General features: G+C 38.1%; 2 protein-coding genes across 2 annotated transcripts in view; both read right to left on the minus strand.

The window, feature by feature from the left end:
* Positions 1–18,668, minus strand: part of LOC119796602 (Fc receptor-like protein 5) — a 131,713-nt gene that overhangs the window by 30,798 nt on the left and 82,247 nt on the right. The gene's annotated exons all lie outside the window — the stretch shown is intronic.
* On the minus strand, positions 15,414–18,408 carry LOC119796614. The gene is made up of 7 exons (XM_038305243.1): positions 18,146–18,408; positions 16,729–16,977; positions 16,436–16,552; positions 16,275–16,290; positions 16,097–16,188; positions 15,782–15,832; positions 15,414–15,636 (listed from the first exon to the last, which is right to left on the minus strand). Exons 1-7 carry the CDS (start codon positions 18,261–18,263, stop codon positions 15,563–15,565), a joined length of 717 nt encoding a protein of 238 aa, XP_038161171.1. The 5' UTR covers positions 18,264–18,408; the 3' UTR covers positions 15,414–15,562.

Below are 18,668 nucleotides of genomic sequence, written 5' to 3' on the forward strand. Positions count from 1 at the left end.
CAGCTTCCTGACTGAGCAGCAGCAGCAGGTGAGGCTGGGGAGCATCTTCTGCTGCACAAGAGCTGTCACACCACCACCTTTCCAGGAGTTTGCTCTCTCTCCCCTCCTCTCCTTCTAACACCAATAACAGAACCTCAGTGAACCCACCAGCTGTCCATGAAACTCCTGAGGTCTGCAGATGTCACCACTGTCATTGCTCTGATCCAGGATGATAACCTGTCTGCATACAGGCAGTAGGTGGATAGGCTGGTCTACTGGTGAGGTCAACCACCTGGAGCTTAACATGTTACAGATGGTGGAGATGGTGGTGGACTTCAGGAGAACTTCCCCCTCACTACCTCCCGTCACCATCCTGTACAACACTGTTCTGACTGAGGATCTATTGTAGTTCCTAGGAACCAGCCTTTCTCTGGACCTCAGGTGGTCCTCACACATAGAAGAACCAAATGAAGGCCAGTCACAGACTGGACTTTCTGCTGCAACTCTAGAAGTACCTTCCCTCCATCCAGGATTAGTACAGGGTAGGGTCAGGAAAAAGGCCAGTGGAATCTCTGATCAGTGTTCATTGTTTGATGTTTTATAGGGTTTGCATGTTTTTGCATTGTTGCCTGATTGTATTAGGCTAAAACATGGTACTTCCCTATTTTATCCAGTTTTTTGTTTCTATTTAAATCAACTCCATTTAGCACCCCTTGCATTTGTGTGTGATTTTAATAATACATTTCTAATACATTAGGTAGAAACCTTTTTTCAGTTAAAATACAGTTACATTTTGTAGATAAAAGGTTTTCAGTCCAGCAGCAATGATTATAGCTAGAGTTGCTTTTTTTTAACAGCAATGAAGTGATCTGCAGCATGAATGGATTCGGATTAAAGATAAGTGTCAAATTACGACAGAAGACCAACTATGAGCTTCATGTTTAAAATATTGAACTTTCCACTTCCATCTAGTGGTGGTTAAAGGACAATGCAACAAAACTTTTAGTTATGTTTAATCAACTAGACCAGGGGTCGGCAAGCCAAACTGCTCAAAGAGCCATATTGGACCAAAAAAACAAAAAATAAATCTGTCTAGAGCCGCAAAAATGTAAAAGTCTTATACATGCCTCGTATGTATAAGAGTGTATAATCCCACTATAGAAAATGACAATTGGGCTTAAATATATAATAAGCATTCATGATTAAATCTTTATCCTCGAGCAAATGTCACATAGCAAGATGAGGTGAGGGAGGAGCAGTGAAGGCTTCCATCGCGCTTCACCGCTTAACCGCCCTTCACCACGTGGTTTTGTTGCATTGATGAAATTATAGAAACAGGATCAAGGAATCTCTTTATGGTGGACGTGTTTCTGTTGGGAGGAGTTGATTGAGTCATGACTCATGAGGAACCAAGCAGGAACTGACCTCCATCAGAGCAGAGCTCTCTAACCCTGAAATCCCCTATCCCAGCGTTCCATGGTGTGATTTATATTTTTAGGATTTGGGGAAAAAATTGAAGAAAGTTCCCATCCCTGCATCAGAGCTCTTCCTGTTTGATCTGTGGACGGTTTTCCATCCTTGCAACAGAACTAGCAGCAGTAGTGGAGTTTGGAGATGTAATCCACTTCTTAAATCTTGTCATGATCTTGGTGCTGATCGTTTGGTTTTTTCCTTTCCTCCTTGCTCCCCTGTCTAATTGGTTCTACGGCTGATTATTGCCGATCATTTCCACCTGGTTCCTCTACTATTTAGGTTGTGTGTTTGCCTCCCATCAGCGCCAGGTTATTTGTGTGTTTTTGTGAGACGTTCCCTACCAATCTGTAGTCTGTCTGTTTTCCTGATTATGACCAGTTTTCTGCCCTGTGGATCTCAAGTTTTGTCTTGCCCCTGTCTGCTCTGTTTGTTGCATCTGGTCCTGGATTCTACCGGCTTCTGAACCTGGAACTGTCTTCTGACTTCGGCCTTGGATTTCCCTTGTGGACTTTGTTGCTGCTTGGTGTTGGCTGGCACTCGCTCCGCTCGCTCTCTAGGAACTCTGGGGGCGTTGCCCGCCGCAACTGTGGTCAAACATCCCTCCTGGATTCTGCTTAGTTCTCCGCAAACGGACTGAACTTTGAAACAGGTCAGTGACTTTGCTCCAAGTCGTGTTAAGCTCCACCTCCAGTCACTGACCTGTATTCTCCTATCCCTGTAGAGATCCGCCCCGCAGCAGACAAGCAGACCCGTGCACCTGTTTGTTTAATAAACGCTTTGAACTTTCCCACTGCCTGTCTCGCCTTGAATTCTGGGTCCAACATTCTGAGATCATGATCTCAGATTTGTAATGAATTACAAATCTTCATTTGCTCTCTAATTTATCCAGAAGTTCTGCAATCACAATTTTCTCTCCCTCCCAGCTTGGTTGTTGGCTGCATATATAGCTTGCCTTTATTTATTATACAAATGTTTACAGCATTGGAAAACATAATTATTTTTTGTTTGACCTCCTGCACACCATATAAAAACAAAAGAAAAAAACCCCTCGATTTTCAGAAATTTTTGAAAAGGCTCCAGGGAGCCGCAAGAGGAACCCTAAAGAGCCGCATGTGGCTCCGGAGCAGTGGGATCTCCGACCCCTGAACTAGACAAACACTACAAACTACTGGAATAAACACATAATACATAAAAGAATCAGTAAAAGACATGATAAGTAATACAGAAATGCCAAGTTATACATCTGTCTTTATTTATTTATTTTATTTATTTTGTACACGTTGAAGGCTTAAGCTCTAATTCATTTATCTCAAATTAAAGTGCTGACATTTCTTGGTGGGAACCCCAAAGGGAGTTTTTGAAGTTCAATTTGCAGATGTGACTGCAACCTGAGCCTCTCTGATTAATTCTTATTTTCTTTGATTTTTCAGATTCTGACTCTGATGTTTTCTTTGACAAGACTATAGTTTAAGACTCAAATGATTATGGATTTTGTTCTCAAATAATAAAATACCATCCATCCATCCATCCATCCATCCATCCATCCATCCATCCATCCATCCATCCATCCATCCATCCATCCATCCATCCATCCATCCATCCATCCATCCATCCATCCATCCATCCATCCATCCATACGTCCCTCTCCCCAGCCACTTAGGCCAGCTCTTCCGGGGGAATCCCAAGGCACTCCCAGGCCAGCCGAGAAACATAGTCCCTCCAGCGTGTCCTGGGTGTCCCCCTGGCCCTCCTCGTGGTGGGACGTGCCTGGAACACCTCACCAAGGAGACGTCCAGGAGGCATCCTAATCAGATGCCCGAGCCACCTCAACTGGCTCCTCTCCATGTGGACCAGTGGCTCTACTTTGAGTCCTCCCTAGATGACTGAGCTCGTCACCTTTTCTCGAAGGGAGAGCCCAGACACACTACAGAGAAAACTCATTTCAGCTGCTTGTATCCAGTTGCATCCCCCAATTTAGTAATTTAGACTATGGCTATCAACAGTTATTAATCACCAACCAAAGAAGTTGTCTCTGTCCATTAAAATGTTAATCAAAGGAGGGTGGATCTGGCCTGAGTGATAAAATGTTTACTGTATAAAAACAAACAAAAGACCACTGGTTAAAAATCAATGGTACTTTTATAACATAATAACCCCCATCACAATATGATTGTATCTAATAACTAGAAGGAAGGAAATTTCCAGAAGTAAAGTTTTGAGGTAACTCCTCCTTGGTGCATACTCATGTGTGCGTAATATTTGAACTGGCATTAAAGGCTTCATGGGGTTAGTTAAGTTCATCTGACATCGGGTAGGAGCATGAAGCCTTGCAGCGGCCACACAAGGTGGCAACTTGCTTGTTCACACTTGATGGTGACTGCTGTCACCATATCTAGTTAGAGACTTGCATCACAAGACCTGATGGCTGCCAGTGTCGCCAAACCTAGAGACCACTGAAGTCGCAACAGGTGGTGACGACTGGAATTGTCACTAGGTCTGACGATGCAAACACTAAACACTATTGAAAATAAGGGCAAGTAAATAAAAGCAAATAAAAAGGGGAAAGAGGTTTTAAGAGTCCGTTCCAGAGTCTCAGAGGAATTTTCAAGTTTTAAAGCTTAATCCATTCAAGATGACATTTAAAATAACAGCACATAATAACCAGAATAACCCTTTTGCAGAGGTTCTTAATACAATTAAAATTGTGAAGTTTTATTCGGTTTTACAGTGAAAAACGAACAACAACTCAGGAATCTATTGATGGCGTACGCAGCAGAAGACAAACTCCAACCTGAGGATATAGCTGTTTGCAAGGAGGACTGCACCCCAAAAGTGCAGCACCCCTGCAATGAAACTTTTTTTGAGCTTTGCATCATTATTATGGACAAAAATGGCTGGGAAGCTTCTACAGATGCATACGCTGCAGCAGAACTGTATTCAATACTAACAAATGAGATACTGGGAAATCTTAAACTTACTGTAACATTAATCATCACCTTCCCATATTGATTCTGCCTGAAAAGGTGAACTGACACACTTCAATTTTGTAAAAATAGTATAAACCAACTTAATATTAATCCATTATTTGAAAATATCCCCCTAGTACACGTTTTTATCATTAGAAAAAAGTACTGTAAGTATAAAATCTAAATGTTCACATGATAAATAAAAAATCCCTTGTAAGCTGTGAATCTATTTCCCTCTGGTTTGACATAGATTTTAAGATACAAGTAGTAAGTATCTTTAATTCTTATTTAAAGTGACTGAAATTGGTTTTTAAGTGAACATTGTGTCTGAGTGAAAGTACCTTTAAAGAACACAGAACAAACATTTCAAATCTTTCTCTGATCATTTTCACAGATAAATCACAAAAAATTAGTCAACTATGAAATTTTAAAAAATATTTATTACTAACTTTTAAAGTGTACAAAAGCAGTCATTAATTATAAAACTTCCTTCCAGAATAACTTAGCAAATGACCGATAGAAAACACAACTTTTGAAAACTTTCTAATCCTTGGCAATGAATGAGTATTAAAAAAAAAGCTCAAGCTTTTTCATCAAGCATGTGTTTGGCCTATTGTGGGTTTAAACAAAGAACTTAGCAATCCCTTTAATTATTCTATGTGTTTGTGAGAAAAACTGTAAGGAAAGAATTCAGACATAACTTCTGTCTACAGAATATCCATTACCCAAACATTGCTTACTAGAATGGAACTGAAATCACTGTGGAAGTCAGGAAACGTATCATAGCTGTCAGACACTTCTAGGAGCATCCCACATGTATGTCCAATTGGCCTCCTTATGAAACTGGTCTGAACTGTAAACTAAACCTTAACAACTCCAGATACCAATAAATCAGAGCCAGTGCATAACCTCAAAAATCTTCTAAGCTTTTCTACTACTCTCTTCGGAGTGGGCTGGAAATCACTATACATTTTGGTCAATTTCCTATCTTTTAGATTAATCAGTGGCTGTGTGACCTCCTTCCAACTGTGGATGACGAACATTGGTTTCTTCAAAGTTCCTTGTGGGATATTTCATTAAAAAGTTCTGTAAGAGCAGCAGCAGTGACTCTCTTCCTGCATTCATATCTGTCAAGCACTTCAAAATGGTTATCATCATCAACAGAGTCAAAATGATCTAATGCATTCTTGTGTGCTCATAAACATCACAAAGCTTCTCGTCAGGTCACTTTGCATCTCCCCATAAAATATCTCCTCAAGGAAAGGAGGAGTAAGTTTAATTGACTGGCGAATTAGTTGTTCAAAGTTGTTCCAAGCCTACCACGTTCGTAAAACTCTGCCAAAAAGCTGCTGTAGACATCTCTGATTACACCAGATCCGCTACCCTTCTCTACTGAGTTACAGTGATGGGAGTAACGGCGTTGAAAGTAACAGTGTTTCTACTGCCATTACCTTTTTTAGTAACGAGTTATCTAACTAATTACTTTGACTGTAACTATAACGCAATTACCACTGCCGACTAACCCGTTACTGCACGTTACTCAGGTCACACAATTAATCTTTTTTTCATGATAGCGTTCCCCCATGTTAGACAGGGGGAACGCTATCTGACGGGGTTTAGAAGCCCATCAGATACCGTTCCCCCCTGATGTAATTTGAGTTGCAATAAATGCAAAACTCTCTGAGGGGCTGGGTGGTGAGGGTTACGGGGGCGAGAAACGCAAAAGTAATGCAATAGTTACTGTTTCTAGTAACTAGTTACTTTTATTTTTGAGTAACTCAGTTACTTTTTAGGAGAAGTAACTAGAAACTATTACTAATTACCTTTTCAAAGTAATGTGCCCAACACTGCTGAGTACCGTATTTTCACGACCATAAGGCGCACCGGACTAAAAGGCGCACTCTCAGTTATGTGTCCCATTTCTGTATTTAACACACACATAAGGCGCACCGGACTATAGGGCGCGTTTTTTATATACAGGTACATGTCCTCTACTACCTTTAAATACCTCTACTGCGTTTTTAAAAATACAGCGGGGGCAAAACTGAGTATGACTGTGCTTTATTCATGTATTTATTACAAATTAATCAAACCTGGCAGCTGGCCGTGAGACAGACACATCGCAGATGACACAGCGCTGTGATCACTCCTAAATTAACTTAAAATCCTGAAACCTGCCGACGGAATATGTTCGCTTTTATTGCCGGTATCCTGGTGCCTGCAGTTTCAATTATTTAGATGAAAAACACCTGCCAGCAGCCGCGGTGAGGCTGCTGTTGAAGGGATTTACTGTCGGTGCACCGCTGGTATGTGGGGGTCTGAGCGCCTCCGACAGAAATAGATAATCTGGATGAACTGACTGCAATTATTAAGTTTTCAGGTGGACTTTCTCACTTAAAAACATATTAAAACTACTTTATTCCCACTGATCACAGCAAATATAGCTGCAAGATTTAGATTATTTAGATGAAAAAACACCTGCCAGCCACCGCGCTGAAGAGGAGGAGACGCGGCCCAGAGGCTGCTGTTGAATTAAGCTTTCAGGTAGAAAAATAGAGCGGGAGCAAAACTGAGTATGATTGTGCTTTATTCATGTATTTATTACAAAGTATTAATCAAACCCATCAAAGTCATCATCCTCTGTTTCTGAATTAAACAGCTGCGCTAAATCAGACATGCCAGTTTCCCCTTCTTCGCTGTCAGAGTCACTTTCCGTGCAGCGCGGCTCCTCAGAAATAATGCCGGCTTTTGCAAAAGCTTGAACAACAGAGCCAGCAGACACGTATTAGTCCAAGCATCTACAATCCATCCGCAAACGTTGGCGTAACTTGCCCGGCGCTGCCTTCCCATTATCCTGAAACTGTGGTCTCCGTCTGTCATCCATCGCTCCCACGCCGCTTGCAGCCTTACTTTGAACGGCCGCTTCAAACCGATGTCGAGCGGTGGAAGTTCCTTTGTCAGACCCCCGGGATAACGGCGAGCACAGCGTTCATTTGATTCACCTTTTTTTCACATCGGCTGTGAGATGGGCACGCAGCGATGGTGATGCGTGGAAAAAACCACCTAGTCTTCTCAGATACACCTGCCTCAGCCACGCATCCATCCAGCCTTTTTCATCTAATATCATATGTCATCAGAGCGCTGTCTGTCTCGCTGTCAGCTCCCAGATCTGCTTCTCTGATTGGTTGATGCGGCGCGGTAATCAGAAAGAAGACCAAAATTGATGTCAGAGTCATCCGCAATAGAAACATAATTATTACCACTGTAAAAGGTTATGGAATCGATGATGACAACTGTTCTTGTTTCTTGACTTGAGTTCACTTGAGTTCGCAGAATATACTCTGGTTGCTAAAAACTCTGTGAGAACTTCTTCAGAGAAAATGGACCTAATCTGTTGGATCCTGGCAATAATGTATTTCCACTGCTGGTTCTTCAATGGCCTCAATATCTGGTACATCAGGCTGAGGAACGGTTTTAGCACAGGCATAGCTGTTACCAGCTCCTCACTTAACTTTGATTTAATGTTGAGTTGATGTATAGAAGAGCAGAAATGGAGTTTAACTGTATTGTATACATGTAACATTTCAATGGTGACATCCTTGTGAAAAAGATTTTGCTTGAAATCCAAAACCTCAAATTCAAAATCACATTCATGAGCTTTGCTGGATTTTCCACCTGGAAAGAATAGTGACTTTCCTTCTTTTATTATCTCAGCACATCCTGCATGAATGTTTATAGAGATCTTCCTTGTGCCCCCTCCTTGCTTTGCTCTGACCTGTTTTGCTCTTTTGCCATCATTGTGAACCCATCCTATTTCAATATTTCTTGTTGATGTTTTTACTCTAGCCTTTTTGGTTTTGTTCGAAGTTTCTGGCTCCTCTTCTCCAGTTGGGTTTTTCTTTCCAAGCTTGAGCTTATCCCTTAGCTTTTCAAAAAGTCCCTGCTTGTGTTTGATGATTGCAAAAGTTGATCAAAGCAATCCTGTCTCTGTATGATGGAAGATAGTTTGCTAGCTGAGCATCTTCCATTAGCAGGATGACCTCTTGGTCAATCTGTAAATAGGAAATACATATATCTTTTAAATAAAGATGTAACAGGAAAATAAACAGGAAGCCAATAGGAGGAGAGAAATTAATCTAAAAAATTCTGTTAAATACAATTGTTTCCAGACAGCAAAACATTTTTTCTGATTTCAATGCTCTGTAAGGGAATATAATAACGGGAACCCCGCTAATAAATATGAAAATAATACTAATATGAATGAACTAAAAATCAATAAAGAAACCCTATTATAAACGTAGGCTAAGAGGGCCTGCTCCATCCTGAACACAGTGCAGGTGGAGGAGAAAAGAGGACAGTAACAAAATGACATCAATGCGAGACAATGTTGCTCAGCATATAAATGATGCTGTTTCAGAAATGTATAGCTCCTTCTGTGACAGACTGCTGCACCTCAGGTGCAAATAGGAGCACGAACACAATGCTGTCAGACTTTACGGTATATAACCTAATTAGATGCCTACAAAAGAACATGAACATTTTGATCATGAGAAAAAGGTTATGTACACCAAGCGCCCTGTTGTGACAGTGTCATAGAACTACCATAATGCCAGTTTTCTCAATAAATAAATCAAAATAAAAAAAAAAGCTTGACCGAGCCTGATGCTCTGAAATTCCTCAGGGTAAAACATCAGCTTGGTGTGATCAAAGACCAAACGTTATAAATTAATTCCAAAAAAAAGAAATGTTAAAACAATCCACTGGACTTTTAAAACGTTTGGCTTCCCATCCAGGAAGCTTTCCAATTTAAAATGTCAGGAATAGAATTGAGTTTGAGGTTATATCCAGTAGCCCAACAAAGCCTTTTTTCTTGTTTTGAAAACATTCAAATTGAAATGGACCAAGTTGTCCACCCCTTTGGAATGGGTGTCCTTTGGCTTCTTTTGTTAGCCTGCAATATCCCGTACCCATCTAAGTGTCTCAAAGGGAGGTCGTTAAAGGGAATTGTTGGCCTGGCTGAATAGGCAAGGGCCTCCGCTCCCCTGTACAGGAGCTGGGGCTGCGATGATATTACGTGCAGTACGTACTTTTGTGGGTTTCTGATCTCCCAAATATGTTGCACACCTAATTTAAGTGTGCCATTTTGATGCACAGCATTTATTATGAGATTCATTTTGGTCCTTTACTGTACAGCCTATTAAAACTTTTTTGATTCTTATTCTATTCTTATTCTTATTCTAGCCAGTAATAAAACATAGCTATTAGTTTGAGGAATAGTTTTGCGAAACTGCAATGAAAATGTTCTGTTTCTTTAGATTTAATTAAGAAATACTAACAATACTAATGTCCTCCATGACAACACTGACATTAGAAGAGCTGTTAAAGAAGCTTTACATTGAAAGTGAAATAGCAAGATGAAAAAACATGCAAAATTTGTTTGAATGTATAATTAATCTGTATTTTATCAAAAAAATGGCAAAAAAAATGTATTTGGAAGATTCCTGTTAGTGTTGCTTAAGAAAGCGGAGAAACTAATGATCTTAATTAACCTGTTCATCTTGTACTTGTAGCTGTAACTTTTTCTACTCAATCCAGCTGATTGTTTCTTCAGATGCACCTCGACCTCTCAGGAAAGTCACAATTTCTGACAGATTCTCAGCCCTTATGGATCTGGGGGGAAAAAGTTATTAAAATTGTCCAGCCGTACTTGGAGATGTATTTATTTATTTTTGAAAATGCAGCTAAAGTAGGAAGATTTTTTATCGGATGTTGAGGTTTTGGAATTGCTAGTTTTACTGATTAAAACAATATGGAGCTTCAGTGTAGAACAATATAATATATATATCTTCCCAAAATGCATTAGTAACAATGGTGACTTAAGCTGTATTATAATTAATATAGAATGTTATACCTAACTATATGTATGCAGTACTTAAACAATGCAGCACTTTTGGTAGGCTTATACTATACATATCTAACCTACTCCCAGCAAAGGCTGCATACTGATTACGTACGACTTTTATATGACCAAGAAAAAATTTATATTTTATGGCTACCAGAGGTAAAATTAAAATATTTCATTTGATTTATACCTATTCCTTTTTGGTTTCTCTGGTGTTGCTATAATCTTTGGACACTTATGAGCAGTTGCCATGTCACTTTAGGTGCATGCTGTAATCAATTCTATATAACTTGAGGTATGGCAACATAAAATATAGATTTTATGAACTATTGTTCTGTGAGCTTCCATTTGTCAAATAACATACTGCGTTTAAAAGTTTAAAAAACCTGGAACTTGAGACGACAGTATTTCGGTCTTTGTTTAGCCTTTCTGTATTTCTTTTTTAATCTCAACGACTCCGGTCCTCCCCTCCCTAGGGAAGAGAGAGATGGTAACTGGTAGGGTCTAATTTAAGTGGGTACTGAAAGATGGTAACATTAGTTTGAACAAAGTAACGTTACTGTAATACAACAGGAATGGCAAGCAAAAGTTATCTTAAGTATGCATATGCGAGTAATGGAGCGGATCATTTCGACAAGCAATAACGACAAACGTAGACCATATAATCCCTGAAATAGGCTAAACGCTACATGTTATATGACTTTGCTGAGGTTAATAAAGCTGGAAGTATGTTGCATCAAAAACCTTTAAGTCTGTTAGCTCCTGTCAACTCAAAATTATAAAATATTAATAACAAAATTATTAATACTTCAGCTTACTTGTTAATTGGGCAGTATGTCTAAGACAAAGTGGACTCAAGTTGCTGTTTTAGGTGGTGGTGGTCGTCCATCATATTGTTGTGGGAGGATGCTCAAAGCTTTCCTTCTGAAAGAAGTTGTGGACTTAATTCTGGTAACGATTTTATTCTCATAATATTAAGATTTTATTTTCATAATATTACGACTTTATTCTCATAATATTATTACTTTATTCTCGTAATATTACACCTTTATTCTCATGATATTACGACTTTATTCTTGTAATTTTTACTTTTTTCTAGTAACATAACGACTTTATTCTCGTAAATTTTACTTTATTCTCATAAATTATGATTTTATTGTCATAATTCTACGACTTTATTCTCATAATATTATGACTTTATTCTTGGAATTTTAAGACTTTATTCTCGTAATATTAAGACTTTATTCTCGTAATTTAACGGCTTTATTCTTGTAATATTATGACTTTATTCTTGTAATATTGACTTTATTCACGTAATTGTATAACTATTATCGTAGCAACTTTATTCTCCTAATGTTATGAATTTATTCCCGTACTTTTATGACTTCATTTTCATAATGTTACAACTTTGTTATCGAAATATAAAATAAATCTCTAGGCTGTCCCTAATACTCTGCTGTATACAGACAGCAGAGCCAGACAAGAGACTAGTGATTGAAGTAGTAATACTCATAGGTAATCCTAAGCACAAGCACTGTGGTGCGACGTTGCTATGATTTAACCCTTTCAACTTTGGCTGACATCTTCCAATGTTAAAGAATTTGATTCCTCTTTTTCCATTGCAGTTGTTACATTTTTTAATTACGACATCAAATATATACATATATAGGTATTTTCTATATTTCAAATAGTAAGAATTATACAAATAAATACACCAAATTGTTGAGTAACAGATGTTTATTAATTCATGTTTCAACTAACAACTTTTTCAGCTTGTCAAAGTAGGTGTACAGTCATAACAAAAATACATCTGCTGAAATGAGATGATATTAAAGTTAGTTGTAAACTTGTTTTTGGAAATTTTTAAACTAAGCAACTATTGATCAAATGTCCTTCTAAACAAAATCATTGCTATGTGGGGAAACAAGAACAAGGGTGTCAACCAAATGCAGAGATGAGGGAGGCAGAGATGAGTTTTGCAAGTTTAATTAAGTAAAAAGGGCAACAGAAACAAAACCCAATAACAAAATCCTAGAAACCAAAAACAGTGGAAACATGACGTGCCAAGCAATGACAAAACTGAAGAGGAGTATAAATGGGAGACTGAACAAAGATCAGGCTAATCAGCAGATTAGGAGCAGGTGTGGACTGAAAAATCATGAAGGGAACTAGGAGAAGGGGACTGACACAACAGGGCCACAGAGAGCAATTAAAAAAATACAAGACTTTATAAATATAACACAAAATGGAAAAGAAACCACTGAACAAGAAAGCACAGAATAACATAAATCAGAAGAACCGTCCTGTCTGGTAAACAGGAGATCCTGTTTTTTTTAGTGTAACCCAGTGTTAAAACCACAATTAAAAAAAAAAAAAAAAAAAAAAAAAAAAATATATATATATATATATATATATATATATATATATATATATATATATATAGATCTTAATTTAATATCTTCTTCAATAATACTTGTTCTACTTAAAATATATGGATTTCATTTCTTAATTAAAAATAAGTTGATAAATATGTTCATAAATATAGATAAAAACTGCTAAAAATCTTTAAAAACTTTGACATATACCTTTAGCAATTGTTTTCAGCGACAGATTAAACAACCAATAGCTGGCACACGCTGATTTCACATCAGCCGATAAGATTGATTGTCCCGCCCCTGATTTGTTCTTCGTTTCTATATAAGAGAAGAGGCGTGTATGCTTGTTCTGTATATTTATTTCGAACTTCACAGAACCATTCAGTAGCAAGCTACATTCCTAACCGCCGCCCGCTCTGACCTCCAACCCGTGACGTCACGCGCCCTGTTGCATGCTGGGTATTGGAGTTCAAGAGCTTTCCGGCTCATAACATCACAGCCCCTTTAACTGCTGTTCTGAGATTTTGCTCAGAGAGCTCACAGCTGACGGTTGTTTTCACTAATAGCCTGGAAAATGTTGTCCAATTTGTTGAAGAATCTTGAAAATCGCAAGCTTCCCAGCGTAGCTTCATGTAGCATCAGAGCATCGGTCAGGTTTTTTTTCTTCCCCTCCCGTTTTGGTGCACTTTTGGTCTGTAGTACCCAGACACCCCAAGATCCTCCTCTTCAGAACTTGGCTGGCGAGCCCCAGCCCAGAGGACTGAGTGAACTGATTGATGGTGACCCGACCGGTCGCTAGCCGTGGGGCATTGAGTGAACATTTGACAGAAACATTGAAATGATGATTATTTATTTCTGTTTTTTCTTTTTTTCTTTTTTTTTTAAAGCACGCAATTTTGGTTATTTGTAAATGTGGATCCACAATTGTTCACTATATTAAATTCTACCCTTTCTTATAGACATAATAATAATAATAATAATAATAATAATAATAATACATTTTATTTGTATTGCACTTTACATTTAAAAAAAATCTCAAAGTGCTACAAAATTCATAGTTAAAACAAAACCGTACAATAAAAACAGCATACATAGTTAAAACGAGACATTAGAATAAAATAACATACGTAGTAAAAACAAAACAGTAAAATAATGATAAAACCACACAGATAAAATACTAACTAATGTTCAAAGGCCATTTTGAATAAAAATGTCTTGAGGCCTTTCTTGAACGCCTCCACACTCTGTGGGACCCTAAGAGACTCTGGGAGGCCATTCCAGAGTTGTGGGGCAACTGCCTGGAAGGCCCTATCTCCCATTGTGCAGAGCTTGACTCTTGGCTGGTGCAGTCATTGGGTGGAGGTGGTGGAGCGGAGGGTTCTGGAGGCGGTGTGAGGAGTTCCTTGAGGTAAGCAGGGGCAGTTCCATGTATGCACTGGTGAGTGAGGAGGCAAAGTTTGTAATGTATTCTGTGTTGGATGGGCAGCCAATGAAGGGACATTGTGTGCTCTCCTCTGTTGTTGCTTACACCAAGGCTCCCGTGAATTTAAAATCTTCTGATCAGGCCCCACTTTCTTTATACTTGTGTAGTGTTGGTATCAGTCATCGAAGTGATTAACATACTTACCATCTGCTATTATCAGGTGTAATTGGAGTGACCCTTCTTGTGGGTTACAGTTTGTAAAAAACAAAAATTCTAAAACAAAAAGTACAAAATTTGATGTACTGTTTCAGATGGACAACTACAATTTAGCAAGCTCATTACTGATTTTCAGCTGACACTTGTTTTTACCTTAATAGTGATTTTTAATTGACTTTGTTTTACATCAATAATTGATTCTATTGTTTGAATTGTGTTGTTAAAATCCTTTTAAGTCTGAAATCTCGCACTATTTTTTTCCATGGGAGTTTCAAAATGAGCTTAATCAGTATGGCTGCGCACTGTTACATTGTAGTTTATGTGGAGATGGTGACTGTATAGAGCTGCTGCAGGTAGGCAATTAGCCGACTTAAAGTAAATATTTTCCATCTTGACTGCCATGACACTCATTGGTAAAGCTCTCGGCTTATAGGTGTCCCTTCTGTTAAAAAGTTGATGTGTGTTTGAGCCTTTTGAAACTCGCTAAAAATGAAACTGGTAGTGATTGTGATGAAGCCTCATGAGTATTGAACCGTTTGGCCAAATTGCTTCAATGATCCCCACAGTTCATGTGAATTCGTGTGAACATGTCAACACCTACTGGTAGAGTGCATAACAACAGTTAGTAATATAATTTGTGAATTTTTTTGCAATTGTTTGTTCAAATATGAGTCAATTCAGATTAATATAGTCGACTTGTTGAGCCCTAATGTTTACCTTAACTTTCCTAATAGAAGCCTGATGCTGCTGTGAAATCTCCATATGTTAGGATGTAACCAGAGAGAGCACCATCATCCATGCAGTCAATAACTGTTCTGTCAATCTGTATAGACAGAAAATTATATTAGAACTTAGATGGAAGCTTGGTAATGTTTGCAATATATTTTGGCCACTCAGAGAAAGGGTGTCTAAAAAACCATACATCTTTAAGTTGCAACAATAGCATTAAACATATCAAAGATTAATATAGTTTATTTTTGTTATATTTCCGTAACCTGATAAATAATAATCAGCACAAGTAAAAGACAGATTCCTGCTAAAACAATTACTATAGAGACAGGTCTGATATTTGAAAACCAGTACTATTATAAATCAAAGATATCTCAGGCAAGAAACAGCAGAATAAACAAGCCAATAATCCAACAGTTCTCAGCTGTGTCTCTGATGGGGACGCTTTCTGCTGATGTCTAGAGTGAGTATGTAGATGTTAACCATCTGAACTCCATGTTCAGCTGTAATTATCGGGTTTAACTTTAGGATAATCAGAATCCTTCGCAGGAAGATGAGGCCTCTCTGCTGGGACTGTCACAACAATAAAATAGAAAATACACAAATAGAGAAAATATATAAGAGAAGAAAAATCTTATTTCTTGTATTCTATTTTAGAATAACTTTCCTTCTTAAAAAGTTTTAGTTCTTTCTTTGAGATTATAATAATATTCTTTACCATGTCCAGAGGCTCTGAGGGGTTGGATTGTCTCATAGATGGAAAGGTCCTCTACAGACAATAAACCAAGGTCAAGGTTAATATTTGGAAATAAATCAGATTATCACTACTTTAATGTTTTACTACAAAAAGGTTAGAATAGTTTTTGCGTTTAGCTATTTTTCATTAATTTAGTTTACAGTATTGTCTAACAATAACTGGATATTAGAGCTGGAATATAGAAAAATGATAATTATAGATTGATTAAAAAGGTATGTAATCTACAAAGTAATGAAACATCAGATTACTAACCAGGATAAGTAATCTGCTACTAACCATGAAGCAAAGAGCTGTAAATGGGACCATCAGTCTGGGTCACTCCAGGATTGGTGGCTGAGGTTTCATTACTGCCCTCTGATTGGTTCAAACTAAAATAATAGAAAACTTAATTAAAAAAAAATATATATATTTTTGATGCATGTTCAGAGAGAGAGAACACATGTTTAGTGCTCACCTGATACAGCTTAAACCTGTGATGAGAAAGGAGATGTAATGACTTGCAGTAAAAATTATCCTTTGCTTATTCATGTTAAAACATCAAAACAAATCTGAAACTTTTGAGCAAATAAAGCTTTAAACTGAATCTGATCTGATATGAGCAGAAAAAGGTCTCACCCTTAGACCGTCTGCAGCACCACAACAACATCAGGAGAATAATGAGAATGAGTCCAATAACTGCTCCAACGATCAGCAGCACAGGAAGTGAAGAGCTGACAGGACTGGTGAGAGGAACTGGAGAAAATAAATATTAGAAAGCCATGTTATTAATCTGCAGATGTTATGTGATGCAAACATGGACAGAAACCCACAGCACATTCACATTGACATTATTAGAGTTCACCTTGTTCATTGATTAAAGTTTAATGGTTTTCCTGAATAAAATCTATCAAATGTTTTCATCCTCTCACCTCTAACAGCCATCCAGCTCTGTGGTGACTTCTTTCCTGAATGTTCACACTTGTAGAAACCTTCATCTGACTTTGACACTGTAGAGATGTTCAGGTCCTCTCTGCCGTCATTGTGGATCAGTTTGTTATTGTGATAGAAAAACACATTGGAGAGAAGTTTTTGTTCTTTATCTCTGCAGCTCAGAGTAACAGGATCTCCCTCAGTCACAGGATGGACGGGGCTCACCAGGATAATACCATTAATATCTTCTATAAAACAATCAGAGAACATGAACATTTCATCAGAGATTGATGGGATTACAACAGTGGCGGCTGGCCCATAGGGGGCGCTGGGGCACCGCCCTCCCTGATAAGAAGAGAGAAACGTAAAATATATTTTTACAAATTAACTCATAAATGTCAGTTTTACTCTCTAGAGTGTGTACCTACAAGCAAAACAAATTATATAAACTACATTTCCCTACCTACTGTCATTCATTTGTGGATTTCCACAGACAGACTCCTACCGTCTCTTTCTTGGGGCGCTGATCAGACTGCCCCACATGTGCAGAGAATCTGCCAATCATGTACTATTGCTAGGTGAATTTAATGGCCAATCAGCATCTCAGAAATTTATGATCTTGGGGCGCTGAAAATACTGCCCTTTAACAGGCTTCTGCACGCAATGGGCAGGTGCAGACAATTAGAGGGACGATGGCGAACGTTACGAGCAAGATGCAGCTTCCACCAAATTCGGTGAGATCCTTATTTATCTACCCGTTTGCCAGAAGAACATCCCTGTTGAAGGATATGAAAATTTCATGTCATGGTTGTAATCATTACAACTGTAAAAACCTTGAAAAGATGCCTTTCCCTTCAGTTTGATCACTTTAAACAGAAGTTTTTAATTTATAAACTGATCTACCAACACAAAAGCGTCACCCTGTGACCTCACTGGGATATCAGATTAAACACAGAATGGCTCCTAGAGCGACATTATTGGAGGCTGAGGATGTTCTGTTCACTTTTATTTTCTAGATTTTATTGAGATTTCATCAACCGTTCCTCTGAGAGAGGTCTCAGAAAGATGATCACTAGAGGACAACCAATAATAACGAAGCTCTTATGGGTCAGTTTTACTTTCTACTGTAGAAAAGTTAAAGAGCATTTTCAATTAACAATTGATGATAATATTAGCTATAGCTGAGAAATTACTTTAAAACTGAACAAAGGTTATTTTTAAAATGTCTAATAATAACTTGTTGAACAACCTTGATGATAAAATTATATAGATGTGAGGATTTGAGGAGAATAATTTATCAAGCAGCAAATATTTCAGTTAGAGGTTACAGTATGTATTAAACATTAAATATACTGAAATGTGTTAATGTTGAAAATAAGGAAAGAGAGAAAAAAAACATGATAAATCATAACCTACCCTGCACAGTGATGTTGACGGCGTTGCTGAAGTGTTCTGATCCAGACTCACACCAGTACACTCCACTATGATACCAGTCCATATTGATGCCACATGTAGATCTGTTCATGTTCCCCATGCTGAAGCAGTCAAACAGTAAACCTGTTTCTGTAATCAATTTCACTCTCCATTCAGCAGAGTTTCCCTCACAGCTCAGAGACACAGAGTCAGAGATGAAGTGTTGAACTCTGTCAGGACTCACTGAGAGAGACGCTGCTGGATGAGGATCTGGAAAACAACAAATGATTTAGGCTGAGCACAGAAACAACAGGTCAAAAGGATTAATATGGATTTACTTTTTGAACATTTTTGATAATAAATATGAGAAATATGTGAGTGAAAAAAATTTTAACAAAGTGATCAAACTGTGATCTCAGACTGTCCTTCTTGCAGAAACTCAGGAAGCTCAACCTTCCACAGCAGCAGCTGATCATTTTCTATACCTCCATCCTTGAGTCTGTTTTATGTTCATCCATCTCTGTGG

The sequence above is a fragment of the Cyprinodon tularosa genome, unplaced genomic scaffold (genome assembly GCF_016077235.1).
Source record: "Cyprinodon tularosa strain WSP-4 unplaced genomic scaffold, ASM1607723v1 ctg553, whole genome shotgun sequence".
NCBI classification, from domain to species: domain Eukaryota; kingdom Metazoa; phylum Chordata; class Actinopteri; order Cyprinodontiformes; family Cyprinodontidae; genus Cyprinodon; species Cyprinodon tularosa.